The sequence below is a fragment of the Melanaphis sacchari genome, unplaced genomic scaffold, assembly GCF_002803265.2.
Source record: "Melanaphis sacchari strain LSU unplaced genomic scaffold, SCAv2.0 Contig12_pilon_pilon, whole genome shotgun sequence".
Taxonomy (NCBI): Eukaryota; Metazoa; Arthropoda; class Insecta; order Hemiptera; family Aphididae; genus Melanaphis; species Melanaphis sacchari.
Window position 1 is genome coordinate 2,169,001 of NW_020270527.1, and position 21,673 is coordinate 2,190,673.

General features: G+C 27.2%; 1 protein-coding gene across 4 annotated transcripts in view; it reads left to right on the forward strand.

The window, feature by feature from the left end:
- The window catches only part of LOC112591256, a 34,029-nt gene that overhangs the window by 3,298 nt on the left and 9,058 nt on the right, over positions 1-21,673 (forward strand). For 2 of the 4 annotated variants that reach the window (XM_025335013.1, XM_025335016.1), the window contains exons 2-4: positions 2,260-2,473; positions 8,109-8,270; positions 12,739-15,335. In XM_025335013.1, coding sequence (XP_025190798.1) covers positions 2,287-2,473; positions 8,109-8,270; positions 12,739-15,335 — 2,946 coding nt within the window. In that variant the 5' untranslated portion in view covers positions 2,260-2,286. Of the gene's footprint in view, positions 1-2,259; positions 2,474-8,105; positions 8,271-12,738; positions 15,336-21,673 lie in introns of all 4 variants that reach the window. The other 2 variants (XM_025335012.1, XM_025335014.1) reach the window with 1 other exon arrangement.

Genomic DNA, 21,673 nt, shown 5'->3' on the forward strand with positions numbered 1-21,673 from the left:
ATTGAGGGAAATTTAAGTTTCAAATAAAGTATCCTGTAATAACCTTTAAACATATGAAGTTTAGAAAATAATGAGGTACTAATATAGGTAATAATATAGATTTGTTATTCATTAAAATATTATAATAATTATATGTGTATATTTAATAGGAATTTGTAATATCAGTATATTATGTAGATAATGTATCTTCTGTTTTATGTAGTTTTTAATAACAAATAAACAAGTCTAATTAAATAACAAGAATTGAACAGTACAATAAATAATATGTTGTAAAATAGACTGTTAATATTATTATTTATATGTTTACATTCGTTTTGTTTTTACTAGCAATTAAGCTAACCCCTCCAGTTATATTCTTAAATCCTTTAATCTGCCTTGACAGTTAACGGAATAAAAAAGGATCAAATTAAATTTTATTCAATAAAATACAAATTTATAGTACACCGTCGGAATTATTAAAAAGGTACAGGTCTTTAAAATGATAGATTTGCATTTAGTCAAAGTACGATTCTATTTTCATGAAAAACGTCTAATAAAATACTTAATTTATTTATAAATCATGAATGATATGTTTCGATAACTAGATTATTTTTATTTCCTAAATTATAGAACAAATGATTTGTATTAATAAATGACAACAATAATAATGATATAATAATACGTTTCTTCACATCAGTTATTTATCGTTGATAATAAATACTAATACGTATGTATTTGTAATTAGTGATAAATGGCAATACAAAAAAATAATCGTCTTTTTTAAAATTTGACTGTAAAATAAAATCAGATCAAAAAAAAAAAAAAAAAAATTAATAAATTTTATTATTGCTTAAGCCTTAAAGCTACATAGATCTTAATTGTTTTCCTAAATATTAACAATAAATAAGCTTATGTACCTAGCCATTGTTTTTTGGATAGGGGCAAACATAGGATGGCACTGTATAATTTGGCAATTGAATTAAAATGCTTATTAATATTTCAAAAATATCAAAGTAGTATTTAAGGTAGCATTACTTCAGGGCCTAGACTCCATTATAATAATCTAATCGATAATAACGTATTTATTAGGAAAAATGCAAATTTTTTCGTATAATTTTCCATGAACGAAACATAACAAATAATACAAGTAAAGTTCAATTATATAAACAATAATAATTGAGAATGGTAATAAAACCAACTAAAACTTTATGCTTATATATTTTAATGATATATAGTTTATTGTTGTTGGATAGTACAATGTGAAAATCCGAAAAAAATAAGGGTTAAATAAAACATGTTATCACATAATTTAAAATTTTTGTTTACCGAAATGCACATTTTCGAAATTATTTTAGTTACATACCTTAGTAATAAAATGTTTTAACATGATAAAATTAGTTACATGCCATATTTTAAAATCTGCTTAATTTACTATTATCCGACTTTGCCCTATGCTAAATATCTTTAAAATAATTGTATAATGTTGACACTAATTTTGTTAATTTAAAATGTATCAATGCGTGTATCGTTTAAAATATTATTGATTTTTGTGATGTTTATGCGTAAGTATAAACTATAAACTACTTAATTACATATTTTTATACGACTATACATAACGATTATTTAGATATCTATTATACTTAGTATTTACTATTTAGGTATGATTTTGTACAATTATAATTCAAATTTATATCTTGAATAGGTATATATATTAATAATTGCTCTCATGGTACCTATCTAATTTTAAATTCCACCTAGTAAGCTGTTTATTATGCTACGGTTGTTATAGTAAGCTGTACGCCTATTATATTATGTGTTTTTGTCTGTTATATACATAACATATTTGCATACTATCATGAGATAATAAATTTATATGAATGTACCTACTATGTAGGTATTAATCGTATATTAAACCATAATAAATATTTTTATAAATAACACGTTGATATTTTTTAATCAAATTAATTGTATATTTATGTAAAATTGTTTATAATATTGAATATTTGTATAATTTTTATATTTTTCCAAAATTGTGTTAAATATTTTTTTAGTTTAAATATAAACATATCTTGTTTAGATGCTGGGTAATTTTTAATGATAGTTTAAAATTTAAACATATTTTGTAATAATAAAAATATGTATTTCACATAATGTATAAATTTTCATAAATACATTGTTGAACACTAGAGTTGCATGCATATACTAGAATAATGTGTTTATAACATGATTAAAATAGTGATTATACTATGTCTATAATTCAATAATAAAATATGTTTACAGGTCGCTAGTTAGCGTTAGTGTGTGAATATGGCTGAAAACATTGCATTCAGTGACTGGTCGGAAAAGCTCGACACTGCTGGAACTAATCATTGGCTTCCTGCGTACGGGCTCCAGCAACCGCCAGTGGCGATAGTTGGCAATAGCCACCAACAAAACGATCCCACATTTGATTCTGGCCCTCATGATCACACTGACTATTTCGATGACAACAATGGTAATTATAAGTTATAACACACTACTACTACTATACTATTATAATACTTGTACCTATACGTTTTATATAATAAATGTAGGTATACACGTATAATACACATTATGCACTTATGCGTGTATATTGTATATAGATATATTATATAGGTAATAGGTACACAGCAATATCTATGGCTATATTGCATTATTTGCTATAATAGTTACTTTAGACATGTATAAAACCTTTCAAAACCTTGTTCACGTAGTCTTCAGCCAAGACAACCGTATTGCTATCTATTGTATTCCCGGTCATAATGTTGAAACAGATTAGTGTAACTAAAAATGAAATATCGATATTGATCAATTATTAATTTGATAAAATTTTAACTAGTGAACATAATGAAGTTTTCCTTCTCTTACAGTTTCTCATGTAATGAAATGAAAAACAAAATAAAAAAATATTAACCATAAATGGTGTTTTTCTATTAATTAAAAAATGTGATCAAATTAAATTTCGTATTTAAAAATAAAAGTATTAATTAATGATTAAATAGCTATCAAAAAAAAGTGTGATTTATAATTAATTCATTTTACTGCAGTTTGCATTTTATAATATTTGTCATATAAAATTAGAAGTTATTTAACAAGAACAAATATCACCTAAAAATTGGACTATTGTTAACGTATTGGTCACATATCCTATATGTCTAATCAAAACAACAAGTACGTTGAACCGCTTGTAGAAACGACCACGATCGTTAATAAGACCAAATTTGTTGTTTTAGTTATTGCCTATGCCCTATTATTGGTTACGTTAAACCTACGTATACATATGCTTTTTGCCTATTATCTGGAGTGACAATTCATTAATTATATATATGTAGATCAGACATTTTCTTTATTTTTTTCTTTATATTAGTAATACATTTTTATTTGTCTGTTTATGTTTATGACTCGTTTTAAAGCTATGCGTTTGATATGCGGCATATCATATTTGCGTTTTTTGTTTCACTTTGTTAAAGTTTGTAGTATTGACTTCGTACGCGCCGAAAGCATGAAGTCAACATGGATAGTGGATACTATGCATATTTTAATAACTTGAAGCAAATTATGAGTATTTTCAAATTAAAAAAAAAAAAACATGGTTTTAAAAACTTATAATTTGTATAAAAATTAAAATATAAAAAAAAAGGCTTACCTAATATTTTTACGTAATACCTACTAATTATACCTTTAAATTTGATAATATTAGTATATGGTTTATTTACTTTAATATTAAAAATAACTGAGTTAAATAGATTCTTTTGAACATTTTTTAATAATTTGTTATTTTAAGACGGAGATAACATTTACGAATACGAATGTACAACTTTATTATTTGATCAAAATATTACTTACTAATACATTTTTTGTATTAAAAGGTGTATATAATTTTTTCTTTAAATCTTAATTTATTAGTTACAATATTTGTATTCTTTGTATGTTGTTATTTTTAAATAATTTAAATAAATGTTCTTATTCGTTTAAGTTGTAAAATCAGCTATATATTAATCAATTGTACATAATATATACTGTACAGTGTACACTATTTAAAATTATGATTAAAAATATCATTATTGTAAGTATTTTAAAAAATATGAATGTACCATCATAGAAACATTTTGCAGTACAATTTTTTTTTTTTTTGATTAATGATTTCTACATGAGTTCAATTCTTCTGAAAAGTCAAGGTATTTGCTTATTATAAACTGAATTAATACAAATTATAGTAAATTAAATGTTTATTTTTAATAAAACGATATTAATATTCATTATATCATAAACACATAAAATGTTAAATATTTTACATTTTAATTTTCTTCAAGCTGTTACGGTCGTTACTCATAACTCATAAGTCATAACACTTTCTATTTTGAATTTATAATTGAAATTATACATTTTTAAGCTATTATGTATACATGTCTTCAATAAAAATAATAAATTTCATTAAAAAGTAAATTGTAAAATTGTATTCAAAATTATCTATGTCTATATGGATTTAAATAAATTACGTGCGTGCGTAAAGAATACAACTTTAATTAAAACAAAACTTAAAGATTTAAAAAAAAAATTATTTTTTTATCAAGATATTATTATTGTATACGTTATGTTTGTATTATACTTTTAACTTGTAACTAGTCTGTGCAAATATTTATACTTGCAGTATTATATTTGTGTTTAAATTAGAACAAAAACAATAGCTTAAATTATTTAAATGTTTGTTAAAAACCGGTTATTTTATTAACTGATCAACTTAATTGGTAATTCTCGATGACTTCATTTTTTTTTCGTTAAATTTTTTAAATTTCAATTTATTATTAATAATTATACTTAATAATATATTTTTTAAATAATTATTTATAGATTATTTTGAGCTAATAGCCAATAGGTATAAATTTAATTTTAATAAAAAAAATGTGTTTAAAACAGATGATTGTAGTTTGTATTTTCTTTAAAAATTTCGTATGAATTATATTTTACTGTAATTTTATGGATCGAATACTTATAAATTATGATATAAACTATTCAGTGACGCTGATTTCAGACTTTTTTTGTGAAGCAAATTTTTAAATTTTTGTCCCGCCCACCCACTTAAACTTTGCAACTATCTAATGCGATATAAAAATACTTAGAATTTTTTTGTTAAGATTATTTTATTTGAGTTTGTACACGATTATACATGGGTTATAAACCCACGACCCACCCATCCAATTAAGAAGTGAAGCGATCGCTTCTCATGGCATATGAGTTTGGTACCACTAAAATTATTTAAATCATGTAGGAGTACATAATATTTATATAGGTACGGATATAAATATTATAAAATATAAGTATAAATGGCATTCAAGTATATATATTATAATTATTATAAATACTTAGTTAAATAGTAACTTATTTCAAAGCTTAATTATAAGCTTTTATTTTATATTATTTTAAAACATAATTCTTTATTTTTAATGGCTATTAGTTATAATATCATCTGATACATTTGCCTTTAACCAATGTCAATATTCTAATTTAATATATCATTATTCATTACGTGTACTTCAAATAATGTCAATAGTTAGTGAATTATATTACCTATATAAATATCTAAATAAACGGTTTATCGTTCATTGTATCGGCAAAAAATTGCTCAAACCTCAGAAAAAAGAGGCCAGCAACGGGGCAGAATATTACTACCTAGTACCTACCTACCGTTATTTGGCTTCACGGAAACTACTTGCAGTTTTAAATCCATTCCGTTTCTTACGCTCGTCGTCACCGTTCACTCGTGCTAGTTTTTTTTACAACATTCTTATACGATAACAATAAAATATCATTACTGTCTTAACCGATTCATCTGTGTTAAACTTAATAATTATTTAGATATTTCATGATAAAAAAAAAAATAAGATTGTATAATACTATGTTTGTATTTAATTAAAAATGTATGAATATTGCCAATACATGTTCAGTACTGAAACTATATTATTCATGTTATATTATTTTATTGTTTGTATTTTAATACTATTTTGAACAAGTTAGACGCTTAAATTAGAATCGTATCCAATGAATACAATTCCCATAAAACATGATGACTTTATGTTGGGAGTAAAACGTAAAACACCGTAAACATGAGTTGTGTTTTGATAACTAAATAAAGTGATAGGTTAAAGTTAATTGAAAACGGCATTATTTTAAAACAAATTGCATAACGGTATTTTTTCATTAAAAAATTATATATATTTTTCAATTAAGTTTTAAATTTAACTTTTGATCCTAATCGTTTTTTTTTTTTTGTTGATATAATTTTAAAATAATAAAAAAAAAAACTAAATAATATTTTAATTTAAAATACATATTTCCAAAACGTATGCTTGAATAATTAATAAAAAACAAGAAATGTCACTATAAACAATATATATTCGTATTAAAAATTTTAATTTATTTAAAACAAGAAGGTACCTATGTATAGTTTGTTATTGATTAATTAATATTATATTACGTATTTAGAACAAACTTTAATAAATAATCACATCTAATGATTATTGTAGTAATACTTGGTGTATATAATTTTTATATTATAATTATGTTCTAAATAAAATATAACGTTTTAATGTATATGTAACAATCATTATCATTAATCTGGATATATGCATAAATTATTAATAAATGGCCATGACAACCAATAGTACAATTTAACACAAAATAATAAATACTTATTAATTTAAAAATAACTTTCGGTTCTATAAAAACCACGGAATATTGTATAATAATTTTGAATTATTTTAAGAAAAACATTGTATTCTGGCCCCCTAAGCGAACGGGTCCGAGCGCATCAGCACCCTGTGATACCTCTCGTTCGCCACTGAGTAATTTTTATTTTAATATTTTTTTTAGAAATATTTTATACAGTTTTAAAATTACTTTTGTATTGCCTTTTTTTATATAATCTTGTACCAAAACGTATGTATGTACGAATGTAAATATTACGTTACAAATAACGCAATGCTTATGTCTACGGTATATTATGATAATTAAATTTTTAAATTTATAATGAAAGCTTGAAAATATTAATTAGTAAATAGTATTAAAAGTTGTATATATATTTTTAAATCGATAGTTCTGTGACGGTTTCTCTCAAAATACTATCTAGGTATTGTTTCATTATATTGGCTACTATAATTATTGGTCATCATGATGTATTTAATTGTACATGTAATGAAATAAAAAAACAATTGTATAAAATAATTTCAATAAATTAATAAACATCCCTAAAATCTCTTCTATAAATGAGGAAGAGAGTTTTTGAAAATTTCACATTCTGGCCTAGTTTTTAAATTACACCACTAGCCGCTGTGTTTTATGTACGTATTTATAACATAGGTATTTTCCGATTATTTTTTCATTAATAACTCATAATTGGAACATTATTATTATACATGAATCCAAACACTTAACACCTACTATTACACTTGATTATATTGCATTTTTTTAGTTTTCTTTTTTTTTTTTTTGACACCTGTTATTTCCTTAGCATTTTATTAATCGCCACGTTTCGTTGCGCCCTTCGTTAGGATTTCGTTTCCGTATTTTGTATGTAGATCTGTACAGATTCCTGTCAGAGTTAAACATGCACTCATAGTTTCTGTGTACTGATAATAGGCTATAGACTATATTATAATATAGAAGCGTGCGTTGTTGATCACGTGTCTTTGTTTTCGTCTTATTAGTTATTGCGGTATACAAACACGTAGGACAACGTGTATATTCCGCATTAATGACCGACGAAATATGTTAAACGATTTGCCGACACATTGACAAAACATTATGCAACTCTATATGCCCATATAACAAATAACTGTAAGAATTGTAAATAATATCTACATAGATAATAAACACTGTTGCTGTGTCACAGCAGTGACTTGTAAAACTAAGAGACAATATAGTATAACAAATACTGACGTGTTTAAAATTTCTTAGAAAATAACATAATAATACTATTAAACTAACGATTTTTAAGTTTATTTGAATATTAAACACAATGCACAACACATTCCATTCACCATCCCTTCGATGTTGTGCGCTCGCTTTATTTGATACCAATTGATTGAATTCATTTGACTGTGTTACAGAAGACGATCTCTGCGATAACGGTGAAGAAGATAACTGGTCATCGTTCAACCAAAGCAGTTATGGTGGAAACATCATAAGCAGCACGTCTTATATTTTTCTAGAAACGATCCTTGAAGAAACTTCTGACGATTTGCGGACGGATTCGGAAAGAAGTAGTGAAGAAGGTTACATTTTTTTTTTTTTTTTTTGAAAAATAACAATAATTATTATTAATCAGTAATCAAAATTAACTATTAAAAATAAGCAAAATTTTTTTTATTAATATTAATTAATTTGTCTATATGAATATTGCTGCACATTTGAATCACTTTTTTAATTTATATACTCAAATAATTGAATTGATAATAATTATAGTAACTGAAAAATTATCATTAATTAATCAAATTCTAAAAAATCAAAAAAATTAGAGTTTTATGGATTATAATATTAAATGTAATTTATAATTTTATTATTCAAAAATTAGTACTTAGTAAAAGCTATAGTGTTTTGAAGTAATTTTAAGTTTTTAATTCTCAAATTATTATATGTAATTATAATTTTACTAGTTTACTTTTGTTTATGTCATGACTCATGACATAATTCTTCATCATTTTATAATTTCGTTACAATAATAATTATACATATAAAAATATTTACATGGTTAGTGGGTGCTAGGTGGGTAATAATTTTATATTCTTACCAGAGCGAAGAATTTATTGATTTTACAATGCTTTTTTTTCTGTCCGTCATCATCTTTTGAGACAATCAAAATGCTTTAATTTTTAAATTTGGTAGTGGTAGAAAATTGGATTTAATTGATAATTTGAGTATCAATGGTAAAAATTTTCCAGTAATTTTAATAATATTCGGAAAATGGTAATTTTCATGTAAAACCAACCAGTATATGATAAAATTTATTTTATTATTATGATATAACTCAAGTTACCATATATACTTGAAAAATTTCATAATTTTCATGAAATTTTAATGGTTATAGTAATATTTTCTGTTCACAATTTTGGACTATTTCTAAAGAATTTAAATTAAAATAGTGAATGAAAAAAGCTTGATAATCTAATACAAGATCCTTATAAGTTATTCATTTACTAGTTAAAAAATATCAAAAACAAATTATTTAGTTGCAATATTTTTTATAGGCGTTTATAATGATATAATTTTAACAAAATTCTAAAAATAAAAATGTCAAATTTGCAAAAATTTAAAAAAGATTTTTTGAAAAAAATTCTTTTTATATCTAATATTTAAAATTTAATTCAAGGTTCTTTACAAGTTGTTCTACTTTTGTTTAAAAAAAAGTTAGTTGGAAAGTCATATTTATTTTTAATGAGTGTTTGAAGTTCAAAATATGTTACGATATTGGATTCACCTATATAATTATTTGATATTTCTCCTCAATACATTTTTGATATTTTAAATTTTCACCAAAAATGTGATGTTATAATTTCCTATATTTGATATTTTCTAAATATTTTGAATTTATATAATTTAATTTTATTATATTTATATAATTTATATATTTATTTTTATTTATATAAAATTTTTCATATTTGTTTATATTTTATTTCTACAAATGCGATAAATTAATTATTTCTGGGTCAAAAAGCTTGAAAATGGAGTACAATATTTCTCGTATGATATAATTATTACATATTTTTAAAAATGAAAAAAGATAAATATATATTAGGTACTACAGATACGATTTTTATTTTTAAGCATATGCAATTTAATTTTGATAAAATTCATCAAAATTGTAATTTAATAGGTAGTTGATAAAATACTTAATTTTTATAGCTTGGGATTTTAAATTTAGTATGATGTTTTTTATAGATAATCATACTGTAAATAATATACATACCAAAATATATATTAAAATAACATAGACATTTATAGTTAAAATTTAGTTAAAATAAAATATTTAAATGAAATTGTTTGTGTCGATTTGACATTTTGGAGCTGAAAATTGCTACATCGAATAAAGTTGCTACTTGCTACTTTGCTAGTAAAAAATTTAATCTATTTGTAGTTGGTAATTTTTGGATCAAAAATGAGCAAATCCACAGTACTTTTCTAATTGATACATATTAGGAAGTATATAAGTACTTCGGTATTATATTCAAATTTAACACACCCATTACTTACTCAATTATTATATACACTCGATGCCTAATTTACAGTAGATTGAGTTCCTCGGTATTTTTTATTAATTAATTCCAATCAATTGATAATTAAAAATAATATTAATTTCAAAATTGTAAATGACTATATGTAAAAAATATATTTCATGTTGTTATGCCTCTGTGCTTATTTTTATCTAAAAGGTATTTAACACTTATCGCATATTAATTAGCTTAACATTGTTAATAAAAGAAACTATTTTATTTATTGATTCCTTGTTCTGCTTATAAATTAATGCTAACATAGAAACATCAAATAATTTATATTATTCTTAATAAATTCTAAATAAAATGCTAACTATTTATCTGTGAATAATAAATCAACTAATCTTGTATACACGTATTACTCTTACACGATTTTTATCTCAACAAAATGTGCTTTGAACGTTTGAACTTAAATTTTCATAAATAAATTCACGAATACATCGTATTAAAATCGCATAAATATAAACAACACAACGCTTACTATTATGTATCAAATATATAATGTATTGTATAGAATTTTAACAATTCTAGTTAAACATTTTTATTTTTAACTAACTGTGTTTTCATATATTTATTATAAATTGGTTTTAATAGTTTTATTATTGTTCTTGAAATCGAAAAATATAAAGAGTATTATAAAAGAATTGATATATTATATACACTTATGTGTTTATATGATTATATCACATAAAATATTTAGACAATATAGTTAATAACCACAGAAGCTCACACCCATTTTTTTTTTTTTTGTAAATTTATGGCATACGCTAATGTTGTTATTAGTCTAAAACACAATGTGACTCATTTTATACTGCACGCCTAGAATTCTAATTGGTTATGGATTCTAGTTTTAATATTACATTTTTATCGTTCCTTGAAATGTTTAATCAGGCAACTTAAATAGCACACATACAGTTATACAGGCGTATGTAATATATAAAAGGAAATTTATGACAAATAATGTTAATAACAAATTTCAAATTTCAAATAATTACGTTTCAAATTATTTCAATAGTTATTATCAAATAATAATTATATATATTAAAATTTAGGAATGTCACTCTGCTGAATAGTAGGTTAAATTTGAATTAAATTACAAATCATTACCTACAAAAAACGATCCTAGCAAAAATCGCGTTAGCGTTAGCCTCTAATTTTTAGGATATTTTATAATTTATTTATGTTATTAATAATTATTCTGTAGTTTGAACTAATTTTTGACAAAAACATTACAGATATATATAAATATATAATAATTATTATATCATTATACGTTGTTGTTATTAACTTATAAAGTCAACACTGACGTATAGTTGAATTAGTTTAAATATTTTAAAAATTTAGTATTTTATTAAAAATTGTATGTTCTTAGGATTAATATTTTTTAAATTATAACAAAATTACTAAAACCGTTATAAAAAAGACGTAATTATTCATTTGGATATCCAACCCGAATATGTAATATTATACAGTGATTAAAATATTATACTATATCATTGTGAGTACACATGTAACTGTTAAATTTGTGCATAGTTCTCGAATATTATTTAACAATAACTTACAAAAATTGTTACTTTATTGTTTTTGGTAGAAAATAGCATCCTTAAAAGCTAGAAGCTTTTTTAATACTCTTCAATGCAAGGTCATAAATCACTATAAATCTATACATCACAATGTATTAAATCGAAAAATACATAATAAAATAATTTATAGTTTAATAAACACCACTAATAATTTCGTTGTATTGAAATTTATATATGACAAGCATATAATCCAAATTAAAATTGTACATGCATGTTTGTATTATTGTATATTATGTTTCTATACATTTTTAGTTGATTTTATTAATCTTGTTTAAAAATAATTCTTCTTTTGAATTATAATCTTCTTAAATTTCTTGTTTTAAATCCAATTCATCAAAAGTTAAATCAATTTGATATAATTTCAATTAATTTTTCATTTATTACAATATGATTGTTATTGAGAATAAAATGTAGTGAGTTTATGGTTGAATATGTGGCAAACCTAAATGACTATAGAAATAATGACATGATTTTATAAATTGTAGAAACTCTATATAAATAAACATTAAATACTTTTAGTTTTATTGTTTAATTTTTTGCTTTTTATAAGAATTAATCGTGGTATTTATAACTATAATAATTGCATATTCGTTTAATGTGATATTATATTACTGTAATATATTTAACTTATATAAGATCGTTATTGAATAATTATCAGTACTATTAAATTTATATGCAGCACCTGTTTTTAGGATGTTCTGTAAAAAATTGTTAATATCTTAATTATGATGAATGCTTATTATCTCATACGATATATAATCGCTTCTCAGCCTATATCGACTAAGATCAAAGTGTAGCATACAATATTTAAACGCATTTAGCTAATTTTGTTATCTCCCGCCTAGGATATGCAATTTTTTTATTTCTAAAGCTTTACTGACCTTTTACAGATTTTATAAAGGAAGAAAACTGGTCTATGATTAACCGTGGTGATCCGTTTAACTTGTTCAACTCAAGTAACAATAATAAACAGATGCCTGTGAGGATGCATTATGATAACAACGATCCTGGTGTGCATGACGACGACGACGACAACGACACAGTGTTGTTCTACAGGGACAACCTGCAGGATCATCATTCGTGGATGAATGGTGCTGGTGGAGCAGCATTGACTAACGGTTGCGGAAGCGGTAGCGGTAGTCTATTGCAGTTCGAGAGCCTAGAGAAACAATGTGAACAAACCGTGTTTCGGACTACCGCCACCGCGACACCGTTCATGACCAACAGCGCCGAATCCCTGAATGCCGTCCAACGTCCGGCAGGCGTGGTACGACGGCAAAACTGGAAACACCAACCGACGTTGGAAGATGACTGCGGCACCACCATGGCCGCCGTTATTGATGACGACGAAGCTGTGTTGTGCAGCACGCCGTTCTCAAGTTACGCCGGTGATGGATCTAGCGTCAAGTCGCTAAGCAAGAGCATGGAGAGCGTGCATTCGACCGCCAGCCGGAAACGATGTAACAACAGCTGCAGAGACGGCATCAAAGATGTGTCGCAGAGTTTGGATGAGTTGCGTATGTTCGGTAGGGACGACGGGCAATACGACCCGGCGGTGGTGGTTGTCGGGGCGACGTGCGCCGCGTCGCAACCGGCCACCGGCATGTACAAAACGGTCGATTGTCTCATCGACCCAGCGTATTGCGGGAAAATAGACGACGATGACGATGAAGACGAAACTGATGGTAAAAAACAAGAAGACGTTATACAGGGCGTTGGATGTAAGCAGCAACAGCAGCAACGATCGTCCGAGAACTTGAGTGAAGATAGTGGTTTCGGGGATCAGGTGCCCCGCGGTCCTGCCACACAACAAACGTACAAACCTATTGCTGAGGACGAAAACTATTTTGAGATGTCGACGAAGAGTATCGCGACGATCGCCGCCGCCGCCGCCGTTTCTACCACGACCGCTCAGTGCTCAGTCGCAGCCAAAGGGAAGGGGACGGACGACGACGACGACGCCGACGCCGAGATGAAATCTAAATTTAGCGCAGCTTGGCACAGCTATCCCGATCTGGGCGATCGGCCGTCAGTGACTACGGAATCTCCTACGACCGACGACGACGACGACGACAACCGCCGGCATCACCACCACCATCATCACCACCGCGACGGTACCGCGATGGCGTCACGTATGCCAATGTCAAGCACACCCAACCTGTGCGCCGACGGTTTGCTGGCGCACACTGACGGTGACTATTTACGCTCCAAAAAGCTGCTGGACTCCACTGTTTCATTAGACAGATCTCATTCGCTGAAGCGCATTCATTACGAGAGCGAGTCGGCTCTGAGTGCAGCCTCTTCGCGTGGTAGCAATCTACTGATAACTACAAGTTTCGTGAATTTAGCTACCGCGCCAACGCCCAACAAAGGCGTACATTTTTGTCCGGTCGTGTCCGAAGTGAATTGGCGCGAGAGCTTCAGCAGTAGTAGCTGCACCGACATCGGTGGTGGCGGCGGCGGCGGCAGTGTGGGTGAAGACGATAACGGGTCGGACGAACCACCGGAAACGGAAGACTACGAAGACTATGACCGGATCAGTAACGAAGCCGACGAAAACATTGACTCGATGGTAATGAAACTGTTGACCGGTTTACCGTCGGAAACCAGGCGTCCGAGTGTGGCAGAAAAACAACAGCTGCGCGAACGACTGGACTTCATTACGGGCGGCTCCCCACCAATGTCACATAGGATAGTTGCCGCGCCCACTAATAGCACCGCTGCCACCGGTTCCAACAGCCACGGTCGCAGTGTTCAATCGCGACCGACCGAAGTCGATGCGCCCGCTGTTGTCGCCATGTCCGCTAAACCGAAAACGATCGGCGACAAGCTCGGTGGATTTTTCCAACGGTTCTCCTTGCGCAGACTGAGCGGCCGACGAAATAAGGATAAGAAGAAACACAAGGTGGAAGACTGCAACGCGGCAACAGCGGCGTCGGCACAGTTGAATAATAATAATTGCAGGCCCGATACACCACCACCCCCGCCGCCCGTCGCGGGACGACCGTCTAGTGCGACCGCCGCCGCCACCTCGGATAGGGGTAAAAAACCGCCGTTACCCCCGCAACCCCCGTCAGTAGATGGATACGCTACGCGCCGGCGCCTCATGTACGACGAAAATCGCGGTAGCCGACTGCCGCCACCGCCGGCACTGCCGACGGCTGGCAGTCGTGCGTCTCTGCAATCGCGGACGCCCGTCGCCGTTGCCATGTCCCGTCCGGATAACCGGGCCGGTCTACTCGAGACCGATTTAGACTCAAATGTGACCAGGACGTCGTCGTCATCGCTCATGATGGGCGGCGGTGGTTGTAGCCCCAACAAAAAAGCCCGTAGTCTGCTGGACCTGGGCGCTTCGTCGACAAAATTGTCTCTGGCCCCCAACGACTCAAACAGATCGTCCGCGGACGGTTCGTCCTCAAACACAACCGATTACAGGGCTAAATCCATGGAATTTCTGTTGGATAAGGAAAATCAAGCTGCTGTTCAGGTAAGAAACTATAGTCATTTTATAAATTACGCGTAGATCGTCAATGTAAATGTGTAGGTATTCGCAGTATACACGCCTCTAATTACGACACCGTGCATACGACGTATATTTATACTATTGAAATAACCATAGGTGGACATTAATTTAATGTTAATCAAATAAAAGGATGATTTAAACAGAAATTATTTATATAGGTCAGTGGGAATAATTTGGGTGGTAGCGAATTTTGTGGGTCAGTCAGTACACGTGGGGAGAGGGGCCGTTTGTCAGAACGTAATCAATACACTCAGCGCAGCATCGTGGCTCAGTACAATCGGTCAACAGTCATTCTTTAATCTTAGTTTTCCAATGATCTTAAAGTTACGATCAAAATATTCTTTGATGAAAATATGTTAATAATAATTACTCGCTATTATACATATATTTGGGTACTTATAGCACAAATAGGAAACATTTTCTGATGGCTAATAGGTACCCTGTTTTTTTATAAGTAAATTTTTTCTCTGTATAAACCCCTGATTGTCCCTCATTGTTGATGTTTTGACTTGCTCATCGTGATATAAAATATTTTTTTATTAAATGAATACCATTTATTTTAAGAAATATTTTAACATTTTTGAAATCAACTGTATTTTATTACCTAGTTTACTTGTGTAGTGTTAAATTTTTCTCAAAAAACAATTTCAAAAATATATCTATTGATTTTACATTATTTTTGTGTACTTGTGTATCGTATACTATCACCGAACCCTTTACTACATAATAGCCTCCAATGCGTGTGGCAATAATTTCACTAAAACGCGTGTTCGAAGTCCTTCCCATTCAATGATTTCACAATATGATATGTTTATTAAAAGGAGTAATAAACACGGGAAAAATTCTTTAACGATTTTCAATGAACTATAAAAGCGTGATAATAATAAATTATTAATTAAATTAGCGCAGCAAACAGTAGATTCCTGGCTGCGAATACTAAACTGTAGATGTATACCTTGGTCAATGGTGGAATAGTCATTACTTGTTAGTTAGAAAATTATTTACGGTTTTATTTAATTTAAAACAATTGTTTGATGAATTTTGCATTATTTATATACTTATATCTTTTATCGTATCGATTACTTTATATACTATAGTCTTATATAGTTGTAATGACATCAGACACATACTAATTAGATTTTAAATAATTTCATGATGCGTATTTTAATTACACAATTGCGTAGTTTAGAGGATCTAAATAATACGGCTTATGACTGATTTTAGAATTTTTCTTTTAATTTATTATTAGGCACTTTTCAATGGTTATTAATTAATAGCTATATTATAAGATGAAAATAATTTATTTGTATTATGTTTATTGCATTTTCATTTTTACACTTTTATATTTATACCTAAATATGTTGTATTACAACAAAATATTTAATAATATAAAATTAATAATTATTAATTATAATTTATACTTTATATTTTACTATATTATTGATTTTACACTCATTGATCAATGGCAAGTTCAAATAGTTTAATTAGAACTACTAAAAAATGTATTGAGGTTTTCACTCGATGTTAAAGTTAGACGTAATATACGTATTAATTATATTTGTTTCAATATAATATTATTTATTTATCTAATATTGAATACAAAGCTAGCATTATATTCTCATTAAATATTTTATTTATTCATATAAATTACTTATGCATATTAGTTCTGGCATATGTAATTTTTTGTAAATTTATTTATATTGGCACATCGCAATAAAAACGTGTATATTATACTAACAGTGAAAAAACATGATTTTTAATTTTTATAATATGATTATCATAAAATATTATTATTTTGTTATATTATGATAACCCTATATACAAATATACATAGTGTGATTTACTTTTTCTATACGAGTTAAATTTAAAAGGAGATTTAGTTACTTTATATTTTCTATTACAATATCACTGAGTGGATTATAGCTGTAAATAGTAAAAGTATTTGTAGGTTATTGTAAAATTTTTAATCAAATATCAATGCTATGAAATTTACACTGAACATAATAGGTACATATGTATTGCTCAAATATGATATTTATTGGAACTATTTAATTTATCTATTAATTTATCAAATTTAATATATTTTATTTTATTATTTTAAAATAGTAATGTTAATAAAAACCATGATAAAATATTAAAATCTATTTTCATATGCGTTTATTTTCTATTACTTGTAGATTTATAATATTTTTTTAATGATCATATTAGAAAAATATTAAAATATTTCATTCTTTAATATTTGATATTTTATTAGAGAATAGATATATTATATAATAATTTTTTTCTTTAGAAATAAAATAAAAAATATACCTATTTCACATTGTCAGTTCATTATAATAATTTATACTTACAGTATCGCCTTCACTTCTTAAACGCCCACTATCTACTGTCCTACTCATAAATACCAAACTGTATGCGCGCATATTTGTTGACTGTTGCCATAGTAAAATTACGGTACAATGCATATTATTTGCATTTATGTGCATTTGAAATTGTACTTTGAAATTATCAAAATATTATACACAAATTACGATTGAAAAAGATTTGTTTTATATTTTTAGAATAAAATGATAAAATTGTAAAACCATGACGTAAGATTAAAATTATTTTTAAAAGTTAAAAACTTGAAAATAAAGCGAAATTTGTACGTTATTTTTAACGGGCTGGTTTTTATTTTTGACAGAGTATTTAAAAATAATCTATAGGATATAATCTACGTATAAGTTCAAACTTGAGATTACAAGTAAATGTTTACTTATATTTAACTTTTATGTGGTGGATCCATTGATGTTTTTCAACGTGTTACTTAAGCACAATGCCTAACCGCACATAGGATATCTATGCACATGTAGGCCAATCAATAATTCATAAAGTCCACCTACTTCATATTCCCCTTCTTATATTGTCAACATGCCAACATGCATTGTGTACATTATTTTAATACAGTACATTTTTGTTTTTTTAGTCTTGGTTTTACTGACTCCGTTAAGTATCCTAACTGTTTATTTTTAATGTCCAGGAAAAAATGGTTTCTATAGGACTTGTTGCCAAATCCTGTACACACTATATATGAGTATAATAATATGACTGGTTAGGACTAAGATAGTTTGTCTATTTTGTACAAATTACAATTATTAATGACGTGACTACTTGTATGTTTAATTTTATCATCTAAGAAGTAAAACAATTTTTGATAAGTAACATATTTATAACTATTTAAATTTCAAACTAAACAAATCACATTCATTTTCATTACTATAAAATATCTTAAAACAATTCTGTAGACTTTATAAATATTGTCATTATTTTTTAAAAGAATTCAAAATATACATACTTATTACTTTAAAAGTTATAAATTTGAGAAACTTATTATTTTATAATATATATAATTTAATATCTAACGTACTTATCATAAAGTATATTTATTTTGCTATTCTTCATAAAGTTATATAAATTATCTATTAGGCAACATTTTTACTCTTCATTAATATGTTGCAAAGTATCTACAAATCTTAAACTTCATCAACATAATTTATTATTTAATTATACTTATAATTATACAATATATTAACTACAAATTTTGCTTATCAATAAATTTGTATATTTTTAGTAATACGTCTAAAATGTATTTTTTTTTTTTTTTGTAAAATAAGTTTAAAAAAAAATAAGCTATCTTAAAAATCTCTTCCAATTCTTTTAATAATTTATTAACAAACATAATAATATGATATGACGTATAGTATATTATATATGACAAATGTAAATTATGTGACCCACATTATTCGCGTATAAAAATACACATCACCTATTAAATAGTTAAGTTTGTTGAATCATCTATAAACAATCAAACTGCAACCCTTACCACAATTTTCCATAAATTACTGATAATTTACTTCGCTATAGCTGTGGTAAAAACGGTTTTGAAATAAAAGTTCACCTTGTAATTCCCTTCCCTTCTCCTCTATTCACGCAGGCTGTTTGACAATGTCGTGTGTGTCAGCTCAAACTAGGGCTCATCGTGACAGGTAGGCGGTACCGCCAGTTCGTAAAATAGAGATAACTATGTACAGAGTGATTGCATACAATTTGTTCTAATTTCTAACCATATAAATCATTGATCTGCATGATTATTGTTATTTTTTATTGTTTTTTAACTACATATAATTATATTACTTAACTAGTAGTAATATTTTATTTATTATATTATACGTATACTATAATTATTACACGCTTACTAATTTGTGCGTTTTAGCAATTATTTTTCAAGTGCGATTCTTATCTAATCCGTCTATTTGAATAATAGAATATTCTATTTTCACATATCTACAAGTTAGTGTGTAAATTTCAAAGTATTTGTATATTGATAATACTTATACTGAAGTTTTTAAAAAATTTTATTTTGTATTATTTTTTTCTCCAATATCATCTATTGTTTATTTGAAAAAATATAGCTAAAATTTTGAAAGGTTCAGTGCATGTTGTTATAAGGCATAAGTAATATGTTTAAATATTTTAATAACGCAGCAACTAAATAAAACAAGTAAATTATTAGTTCTATAAATAATAATAATAATAATAATTTACTTTCAAGTTTTTCCATGATATTTTATATCCGAATAACGCTGTAGAGTCATGATAAAATATGGCTCACGCTATAATATTTAAAGACAAAAGCCGAGTAGGCGGAGTCGGTTTGATTACTGTCAAACGTCAAATCCTTCCGTGTATTGTTTTAAAGTCTCTTTAGAAGTGCAGTCTGTTAAAGCCTATACATAGTCTTTGCTGCACAGAAAAAGTATGTACTACCCACATTTCAAGTAATATCATCTTACTCATATGGACTTTTATCAAATTAAACAGCCGTGCTATCTGTACCGCTGTAAGATAAAAAATCTCGAGGTATTTTATAAATATATGTTAAATTTGTTGTGTTCATTAAAAAATTTTCGTAGGTTGCAAATAGTGTCATTTTCATTAATGTATTTATCTGCTATTATTATTTTATGCACCATATCTTTTTTACCAGTAATAGTTAACTTTTATATTTTTATACTGCATCATATTACATAGACAATTAATATATTAATTGATGGCTAATTCTGAAATTATAAAGACCTTTTAAAATATTTGAAATTAATTTAAAAACACTAAAATCAATTAAATTCTTCCTAAAACATGTCATTGATCTATGTACGTATATTATTGTGTATATATTAGATTCTGAGTGGAGTGACGAATGTATTGATTTTACTATTATGTATGTTTTTATTTTTATTTCTTTAGATACTTTTTCTAGTGGAAAAAATACTCTAATCATAAACTTCGAAAGAGGTTTCTGGTAGCTCATGTAGTTTGTACTTTAGTGGATCAGGAGTCAAAATTATTTTTTAAATAATCAGGAAAAACAAACAAAAATACGAACACTTATTAAAATTGTAATATTACTACAAAAATAATTATTAGGTAGCCGTGGTTACCAATAAGTTAAATTGTCTCCGCAGTTTTTCGTATACGATGATAGGGAGGAATATTATTGGATTGAAATTTAATATATCCATTACATTATTACAGAGGCCCAATCTATGACTATGTATATTCGACACTTATTGTACTGCAGAGCGATTACCTACTTAATTAAATTTTTATTATTACTTAATTGGACTTCAAATTTTACAGTATTTTAATTTATTTTTGGTTTTATTAATAGATTATTTGTGTTTCAATTTTTATTTCATTTTCGCGTGTTATGTTTAAATGTTTTCTGAAGTACTATTTACTATATAGAAGGTGACCTACTTATATTCAATAAAGTTGTCTACTTTATTAATTGTTAATACGATCGAGATTGATTCAACCTATTTGACATTCATATGCATTGTTTATCTACCTGATAACAATTATTAAAGAAAAAGTTTTTTATCAGATTCTACTATTTTCATGGTTTTAATGTTATTTGTATCTATATTAATATTATCGTAATACTAAATTTAGGAACATTTAAAATGATTAATAAATTAATTTTAATGTTTCAATTTACACTAATACAGTTTTCTTATACACTGTGCATATTTTTATTTTTATTTTTTATAATACAAATATAAATGGTATACATATAATAAAAGTATATTTTCAGCATTATCATCTGGTTAGTTTGACGATAAAATACTTAACATCATTTTTTCTGCTTATAATTTTTAATATCTAGTTATACGTATATACACTATCATCTATCATAATATGACATCATTATGCTAAACGAATAAACGAAGAGTCATACTGTAAAATATTATGTGGTCATGCAG